Source organism: Pollicipes pollicipes, unplaced genomic scaffold (assembly GCF_011947565.3).
Source record: "Pollicipes pollicipes isolate AB1234 unplaced genomic scaffold, Ppol_2.1 Scaffold_7262;HRSCAF=8765_pilon_pilon_pilon, whole genome shotgun sequence".
Classification (NCBI taxonomy): domain Eukaryota; kingdom Metazoa; phylum Arthropoda; class Thecostraca; order Pollicipedomorpha; family Pollicipedidae; genus Pollicipes; species Pollicipes pollicipes.
Window position 1 is genome coordinate 10,881,445 of NW_023597055.1, and position 9,588 is coordinate 10,891,032.

Consider the following 9,588-nt stretch of genomic DNA (forward strand, 5'->3'; position numbering starts at 1 on the left):
TAATTAAGTTTAGTGCCAGAAGCGCGCAAAATTTTGTGCGTGGTGCATAACTTAGCATGGTGTACAGCTTCGCAAGTTTTCAAAGAACTCAACTTCAGTGAACTTCTTTATCGTTAACTGCTTATTTACGTTTCTGTCCTGACATTTTAATGATCAACATTTATTCACGTTCGTATTAATGCCGGTCAAATTTGATAAGGGGAGCACGTGCCCCCACCCCTTCTCCCTAAGCAGTACCCTAGCTCCCCACGCCGTCTACCCGTGGAGGCGACGGGAGAGCGCCACAGGCAGCTTGTGTGCGCCCGGCCGGATCGGGTGGGGCGGGCAGGGGCAGGGCGGGTCGTGGCGCCGTGCTGCAATGGGGCCACGATCTGTGTCGGGCGCCGTGAGCGCTGATCAGCCGCACACCCTGCCGGCGTCCTTGAGCGCCCGAGCTCTCACTGCAGCCGGCCCGGTCGCCGGCGAGCTCGCCCGCCGCCAATCAGCCGAGCCGTGGGCTCGACGTCCGTGGTGGAGACCCTTTGCCAACTCGGAGGTGTGTTAACGTTGGGAGCTGCAAATGAGATACCGTAGCAGGCGCACTGGCGGCACCCATGTTTCCGTGCTTTGGATAATGCGCATGTACGCGCATTTGGGTGACTTTTCGGAAGCCGTCCTCGCTCAGCTTCAACTTAAAACAAACTGCGTATAGAAAAAGTCTGCACTGTACTTTCATCCACTGTGGGGCATGATCATTACAGCCGAGCCTGCCGTTTCGACAGATGGCGTTTCAAAATATCTCGCCGAATGAGAGCCCTCGAGTCGCAATGTCACGTGGCGGGACATATCAATTGGCATTGCGTGCGGTTATGTTAGCATTGCACCGAGCTGCTTGAGCTGCACAGCCGAAAGCCTTGCAATCTGACGCTGCTCACGCAGGCGTGCAAAGAAGCCGGTGATGCATCGCCGAGGAAATTTCAAAAGCTTCGCGGCGACCTGTGCAGTGCAACAACTTGTTGCGTAGAAGCTGGGGCGCAGACAGGCAGCGTGTTGTGCGTAATTTACAGAAAATTCAGGAACCAATAATGTGCGTCTGTGGGAAAGTCTTTGGCAGGCACATTATGTAAGAGTTTGAAGGTTTTGGGAAAGGTTTTTGATTGTCAATATTATGGGTTAATTCATCTTAACGCCACCCCGCTTACTGTACAGTTTCTTAAAGTTAGAGAAACATTTTCACCTGAACGTGATAGCTTTTGGACTGTCCAAAATACCAAACATTTCATCGTCTTTTTAAATGTTTGAAACATTTCGCACAGTTATGAGCATTCTGTGAAGACAGATGATGTAATGGAGTCCCATAATGTCTAGAATATGTCACATGTGTCGCATTGAACAAAAAGTCATACGTCCAAGGTATGCCTATGTCTGGAACTAACTTTGAACAACGTTAGACGTGTGAAGTTGATATTCATTTTCTATAGAACATCAGCGACGTTGGCTAAGTACGGACAGTATGTTAAACAAAATTTAAGTCTGGTTACGTTTCTGACGTGCTCCTTTTCAGCCCCTATCGTCTTCGTTCACGGCCAAGTAGGTCAAGTCTGAACAAGCTCACTGCCGGAAATTTCCACTAAGGATTAATGAACCACCAACCACAAGGGGCTGAGATCCACAGCGGTAACTTTTTTGCAAGTCACTGGGGTCCCAGGTGGAGGGACTTAGCCTGCCGTCGTGACGTCATTCATGCCGTATGACACGTCATTCCGCGAAAGCGTGCCTGTTGCGTGCCAACCTGCCTAGCCCGGTCGCATGACAGGACCTCTTGTGTCGAAGACACGACATGCGAAACCGCTATTTTCCTCGCTCGTGTTTTCCCCTGGCCCAAGGGTTCACGCTGGGTGCGCGCGCACGCGATTTCATTCCGTGAGATTGAACTGATGTGACTCTTGAATGAGCCGAGGGTAAACGACTGAATGTGCGTCCTGTAAATGGTGCATTTCAGTGCGCCGGTCATCGGCATACCTGATCTCGGAGACAGAAGAGGATGGTTTTGAAGAAAGAAAAAGCGAATGAACATTTCAGGATCACTGTGGCGGTAATCGGTATCAGTGTTACTCGCCGAGTGCACTTTCAGCAATCGCTGCTCTTTTTTGTCTTTTTCCAAACTGAAGGCAAATTTTCAAAAATATCGTCAGAAAAAGTCCGTTAAATGAACCAGCAGCTGATGTCCGACCATATTCGATCTTCGATATGCCAGGTGGCAATTCAGTAAGTCCTGGCGTATTTAAACGTCAAATATTGATAGAATGAAGGCTCCCGTTTCGGACTTCAGGTTTTTCTTGCTCAAAAAATGCGAATCAAACACAACGTTGATGATACAATTATTGTGATGTGCCTGCGTGGCAAAGGACAAATGTTTGGCTCGCAATCAAAGGTCAACCAAAAGCCTGAGTTATATGTTACGAGAACAGACATATTCCACATCAAGATGCAGTGATTATCGTGACCTCTAAGAAGGCGGATGCAAGCTTTCCGCTAAAAAAAACATGGAACTGATACTCTCAGCCTAAATTTATCGAATAAAGCATTTAAAGTCTCCGACATGGTAATGAGTTTTTTTGTCTTTTGACATTTGCTTTGACATTTGCTTTTGACATTTGCTTTTGACATTTGCCTTTTGACATTTGACATTTGATCTTTGCCCTGTGCTTTTCACCTTGACATGTGAAGTCGTATGTGAGACCCTAACAGGAAGGGGATAGTCAAGGGAATAGTCAAGGGACTATCCCTAACAGGAAGGGGATAGTCCTCTAGTTGCACAACCGCTGAGAGTCTGTCTTCGGAGTGCGTTCTGCCATGATGCCGAGTTCTTCAGGAACGTTCCGAGATCAATAAGTTGTCTTCCAGATGCTGTAATCCCACAATGACCTTAGTTCCCGCCAGATGGCAGGATTTTCGTAAATGCTCATCCGTTATTAGGCCTCCATTTTTTACCCTCGCAAGCCCGATGGCAGAAAGAGGCTCAGTTAGGAATTAAGTATTTTCGGCGAAGCTGATGCGTCTTAAAACGCACCCACCGCATATCCGCCCAAATCTTTTAACGGACACAATCATTAACGGACGCGGACAAAATGCAACAAATCTGACAGGGTCATTATGTTAAACAGCACATAGGGCCAAACCACCCAGTTGCATATGCCGCTTTACTGCGTGCTTCAAATAAATGCTCTCAAAACTCTGAGCGGCCCAACTCGGTTTTACCAATCATATGACATTTCACATGTTTTTTTCCCGACAGTTTATCATCCATCGCACAGTTCTCATCAAAGGAATGGCGGTAATCCATAGGAGTTTCTGTGCTGCGTCGTCAAGCTGCTTGGGTGTCGACATCTGGTTCGCAGGATTTCTTAACACTGCGATGGGGCTTTCAAATCTGAGTGCTTAAGTTGTGAAGTTTTGCAATGAGCAAGAGTCGCGCAGTAAGTATATAATCTGTGGGAAAAATGAAATGGATCCAGACGAGCTATCCCACAACGTTCTGCATTCCTTCGGTTCATCTCATTTCTCGCGAGGTGTTCGTTCGCACTGTCACAATCGTCAACAGGCTATGTTGGAAACATCAAGGCATACGCTGCATGCAAATTATTGCAATGAAAGTCATAATAGATACACCAAAATTTTCTCACCATAGTGTCCTGACAACTGGGTGCAGTGGAACGGATTTATCTATTTTCACGCGTACATAGTTAACAACTATAACACACCATTAGAAAAAGACGCATTTGTGATTGAGCACAGTTATTTTATAGGCCTCATTTATGGGCTGTTTCCACCCATAAAAAGTACCGCGCCAGAAAATGTGAGCATAAGCCACCAAATTTTAAGATAATAGCATCGGGCATAATTTTGACAAACCTTGAACAGAAACTGACCATGGATATGCCGTCAATAACCTTTTGTTGTGAGAACCATACCAAAGTCCCGCCCCCCCCCCCCTCCCCCCGCTCGTCAACAGGTTTGATACCACATCGAGCATATACCGACACAGTTAAAGCATGCACCACACACGCTGCTTACCTTACTGGGAAGCGAGTGTTATCGCCAACGCTATACAAAGCTTCTTACCGGGAAACTGGTGACGTCAGAACTAAAACGCCTGTTTTTGTAGCATTGTCTTTGCTGCACGGCAACGAAATTCAAGGTTGACAAGTATTGTCACTAGTTCACGACCCTCGCCAATATCAGTGTCCCACCATGCCGGGTATTCAATGATGTCAAGTCCTTCCTTGTCGAGCAAACACGGCTTGCCGCACGAGGCAAAAAAGGCGATGAGTTTTTGCGCGCAACCGCATGCACTGTAGATTTGCCGAAGGAATATGAATGTAGCCGCTCTTCATAACGTCAAGGCGGTATTTAAGCCCATTACATTTTACAGGTGGTCGTACAAGGCCACCGGCCCACCTCAGCCCTTGACGCGCACCGAGATGCAACGCAGTTGAGTGTTCCTGTAATAATAATCATGATTTGGTCGTCTTAACGATCCCTCACAATTGGTGTGTGTGTGTGTGTGTGTGTGTGTGTGTGTGTGTGTGTGTGTGTGTGTGTGTGTGTGTGTGTGTGTGTTGTGTGTGTGTGTGTGTGTGTGTGTGTGTGTGTGTGTGTGTGTGTGTGTGTGTGTGTGTGTGTGTGTGTGTGTGTGTGTGTGTGTGTGTGTGTGTGTGTGTGTGTGTGTGTGTGTGTGTGTGTGTGTGTTTGGCAGAGTGTGCATGCTCATGTCTGGCAAGCTCAGGAAGATTTGCCCCTCTTCTGAGCCTCTGGGCCAAGGCTATAGGGACGTCCGCATATGCCTGCCTGTGGTTTATCTATGTAACCGCAGTTTTTCCCCGAACAGAAGTATCAAGGTTTTTCTCTGGCTTCCTTTGTCCCATGCCGGCATTATTCTAACATGCTGCATTCAGATGTGCGACTCAGATAGACTTGGTCTCGCGTCGAAAAAAATACCTAAAGCATCGGATGATTCCAAAATAACACAGTTATTCTGTCCGCTCGTAAGCACTTACATTGCTACAAGCAGTCAAAAGCGCATTGAAGATATATACAACTATACCAGGTGCATCACATGCATCTGTGCGGATCTGTGAAGTCGCATTACGTACCAGGAACATTATTCCGTGCATGATACTTTACACACATACACACACACAACACACACCAACCCACACACACACACACACACCAACACACACAACACACACACACAAACACACACACACACACACACACACACACCACACACCAACACACACACACACACCCACACACACACACACGCACACACCACACGCACAAACACACACACACACACACACACAACACACGCACACACACGCACACACCACGCACACACAAGCACACACACACACACACACACACACACATATATATATATATATAATATATATAGATATATATATATATATATATATGTGTGTGTGTGTGTGTGTGTGTGTGTGTGTGGTGTGTGTGTGTGTGTGGTGTGTGTGTGTGTGTGTGTGTGTGTGTGTGTGTGTGTGTGTGTGTGTGTGGTGTGTGTGTGTGTGTGGTGTGGTGTGTGTGTGTGTGTGTGGGTGTGGTGTGTGTGTGTGTGGTGTGTGTGGTGGGTGTGTGTGTGTGTGTGTGTGTGTGTGTGTGTGTGTGTGGTGGTGTGGTGGTGGTGTGTGTGTGGTGTTGTGTGTGTGTGGGTGGTGGGTGTGTGGTGTGTGTGTGTGGGTGGTGTGTGTGTGGTGTGTGTGTGTGTGTGTGTGGTGTGGTGTGGTGTGTGTGTGTGTGTGTGTGTGTGGTGTGTGTGTGTGGTGTGTGTGTGGGTGTGTGTGTGTGTGTGTGGTGTTGCGTGTTGAAGTATTCCGATGGATGCGTGATGCAAAAGGACCGCTGACTCCACATTTATAAGCTTTTTTATGCAAACCTCGAAATACCGAGCTTTTATCTTTCCCAGTGTGTTAAGGTAAAATGTAGTTGGCATAAAATAACTCACGTATTAGTCGATATGCTTGTTCTGAGGCTTCAAGACCTTATTTCATCAATGGAGATGTGTAACTGGCATTAGTGATATAATGTGCAAAGATGCCCAAACGGATCCGCGGGATCGGATCTTTGATATCTGGATCCGAGATTCTCTGTAATCCTGGATATTTTTTGAAATTTTGTTGAAGGATTCCTGGCATCTTGGATCTTGTAGAAGCTTTTTCAAAAGATCTTCAATAATCCGGATAATTTTTAAACTTTGGCGAAGTATCTTCAGAGGTCCTGGGTCTTTCGATTTTGCCAAATAATCTCACGAGGTCTTGGATTTCTGAAAACCTCGAGATACCGAGCTTTTATCTCTGGCTAAAAGACCTTCAATGGATCTTCACATTTAACTATTAATTTGCTAAAGATTCTTTTAGGATCCATTCGTGCAGTTGTGCAGTCTTTTAGATAGGTATTAAAGCTAGACCAATGGTCGACACAGGGGCGTCACTATGTATAGTCACAGCCACAGCACAGCAATCTTAAAGGGAATGTTTTAGATTTGAAGATATTGAAACAAGCAGTACATATGATGAAACGCGCTCACCTTATATTTATTGGTATTATTTTCTAGTGGAAAACATCGCTCTAGGCAACACAATTTTCTGTTCAGTGAATATGCTCCTCAATGCGTCATGGTTTTAATGACGCCATTGCACCTAGCACAACGTTGATTGAAAGCCAAATGACGGCCGTTGTATCTGGAAATCGCGCTCACGAACGCCAGATATGACCGCCTCGACAATTGTGTTTCACTGATATGATCATTGATCGCCGCATGGCCTATGAAATGACAGGATTTGAATGATGTTATTATGACGTCATGAATGCCAAGCCAATTTTGAAATACGCTCCCCGAGAAACCTTTTCCCATTTTCGCGGGCATCTAGCTCACAAACTAGAAGGGCTTAAGTCTCAAGAAGAACAGGCTTGTGAACAGCACCGAAAGGCCTTAAAATGGCTACTTCAGTTTAAAACCCCATATCAGTGTGAAACACTCCCTTTAAGCTGATGTGCATTCCAGCGAAACGATTCTCGAACAAATCTAGTGAAGCTCGTGCCGTGGGCGGTGCTGATCCGTCCTGGAGCCACCCCTCGTCCCGATCCACCCGTGAAGTTCCCCCGGGACCACCCCGCGGGGTATCAAAGCGGTAGCGATGTAGCACCCCGGGGTGGCGTTGACAAGATACTCGTCCTTGTCGTCAAAGATACATCTTCTGTACAGCCATGATTTGACAATGTGAGATCACTGATGCGGCTACCATTGTTTGTTTTTTACCACGTTTCTTTGTTACATGGTTATTTGGATGCACTTCCAGTCTTGACTGCGCGAAAAATACGCTTGCCATTGTTGAGTAAAACGATAAATAACTTTGTTCTGTCCGCCTTTCGGAAACGATGGTTGTACAGAGTTTCACTGTTAACTTAACCTTTTTACTTCCTTGCAAATCCGATGCATTGTTGAACCGAAAATTGCAGCATAATCGGGAGACCTCATTCCGTATTATCGTTATCACGGAAAAGAAGTGGTGCTATGTATTTAACCCATACCTTTTGATTGACTGTGTTTCTGGAGGGGGTGGCCATGGTATAAGCAGCGCACGTTTCGCCAGGCCTGCTTCTATCTCAAATTTTTGGTCGACGACAGAACTTTGCGGCGAAAGCTTTAAGGGACTGTTCCAAGTTTGCAGGGGTTATTGATCTGAGAAAGTCATTGTGAGCAAATATAATTTGCATCGCACTGAACCGAAATTATAGTCGTTTCTGTCTTCCCCAAATCTGAGAAAACCCATAATATCTCACACCAACTTTCGATCTTTTGTCGTAACTGAGTGAAGGTAGCTAAATAAGTAAAGTTTTCAGAACAGTGACTGAGTTCTAGCAGTGGCTGTAGGAAAATCGGGACGTCCCAACTGCTTTTACCGAGGAAGACGGTGGCAGACGAAGAAAAATAAAACCATGGCCTGTCGTGAAAGGCAGGCGAAAGACGGCCGTTTTAGAACTTCCCGCAAAAAGTCAGACGTTCACGTGTGCATGCCACGATTAGGTGGATGTTCCACGCTTTGATATTCTAGTACAATGACAGGCAATTCCAAACGACATGCATCGCGTTTTGGAACTGGTCCAAGGCAGCACACGCAATACCAATCGCGTGACTGTTACCTGCTCCCGTGGCTACCGCCCATGCACCACCGTGTTCGCGGAAAGCAAAGTTCGCGTCAGTTGTGTGACGTCACATCGCGCAATCACTGCAGGCGTTGCATGCTGGACACCGATCTTGTTCTGGCTAGAAAAGGAACGCCGATTGCCTAATGATGGTGTGCGTAACTAATTTAGAGATCTGAGATGAAACTGTGTATGGTAAAAGTTTCGTAGAATACTACGGCGTTGATTCCAACGTTAGTATCATTAAAAGTTTCCGGGAGCGTCATAAGATCGTTCTGCTTACCGTTTGAGCGTCGGCTGCTTCAATAGACGCTTCGGAGTACAGCTAGTTCAACCTACCATAGCTAATCCAGTCAGCAAAACAAAGCTTTATTGCGCATTTCGCGAATTCACCATTCGTTCCCTACCACTCCCTCTTAATCTGTGGTTCGGCCATTTCTTTGCAGCCATGTGTCTGTTAGTTCAACCTTATTTAACTGCGGTCCAGCCATTCCTTTGTAGTTGTGCTTTCATTAGTTCAGCATCCCTTCATGGCTAAGTTTCCATTTTTCGAAACGTTGTGGCTAGCGTTGTCTTTATTTCTCGATACTATCGAATGCTTCCAGTGTGGTGACATTAACAATGCTGAAGTTAACTTGTAATGTTATTGGGCTCTTCTCTTATACTCCATTGGCTAACAACGAATATTTTCCTACCCTTGAATTGTCTGTCTACGAGTTTTTGTCATCGGCAGTGTCCATCCGGTTTTAGCTGGTAAAACCGCCTGGAAGAGGATTTTTTTCAGCCGCTTGTTGACAGTCCTTCTCCCGACCCTCGACCACACACCCATTGTAGTCCAGTTGAGACAACGATAGCGCGGCTACAGTACACATCCACTCACTAGGCAAACTGAACGCATTGTGGGGCCCAATGGGTTCTGCGAGCCTCGCTCCTTATCATCAATGTCAGCTCGTAACAAACATGGATGAAACGTACTTCGTTCGCGCTGCTTATTCCACCACAGTGACGTCATTAACCAGATGATGTAATGAGTCACCACACCTCGACATGCCCATGATAGCATCGCCCGGTTACATAACTCTCCTCTGAAGATCTGCCGCATCATCCACTGTGCTGGACTGGTTGAAGAGTCGTGCAAACGGAACCAGTGTTTCGGGACATGATGGGTACAGCTGACCCTCCGAGTGGTGCTGACATTGCCCTCCAGCCGGTTGCAGTGATGGGCATGGACGGAGTTTTGCAGGATCAACAAGAGGGAAAGCCGGATCCAGGTGTCAAGCTATCAATTTAAGGGAAATCAATTCCAGTCAATCAATTCAAGGGAAACAGGAGACAGCAGTTAAGTTCAGTGTAGTGATTAGTTAACACACTTTT

The 9,588-nt window shown here is 46.4% G+C and overlaps 1 protein-coding gene across 1 annotated transcript in view; it reads right to left on the reverse strand.

Annotated features, from left to right (window-relative positions):
• LOC119113430 (patched domain-containing protein 3-like) overlaps positions 1-595 on the reverse strand; it is a 7,887-nt gene extending 7,292 nt beyond the window's left edge. Inside the window, 1 exon segment of the mRNA XM_037237743.1 lies at positions 583-595. Coding sequence (XP_037093638.1) covers positions 583-595 — 13 coding nt within the window.
• Between the last annotated feature and the right edge of the window lie 8,993 nt (positions 596-9,588).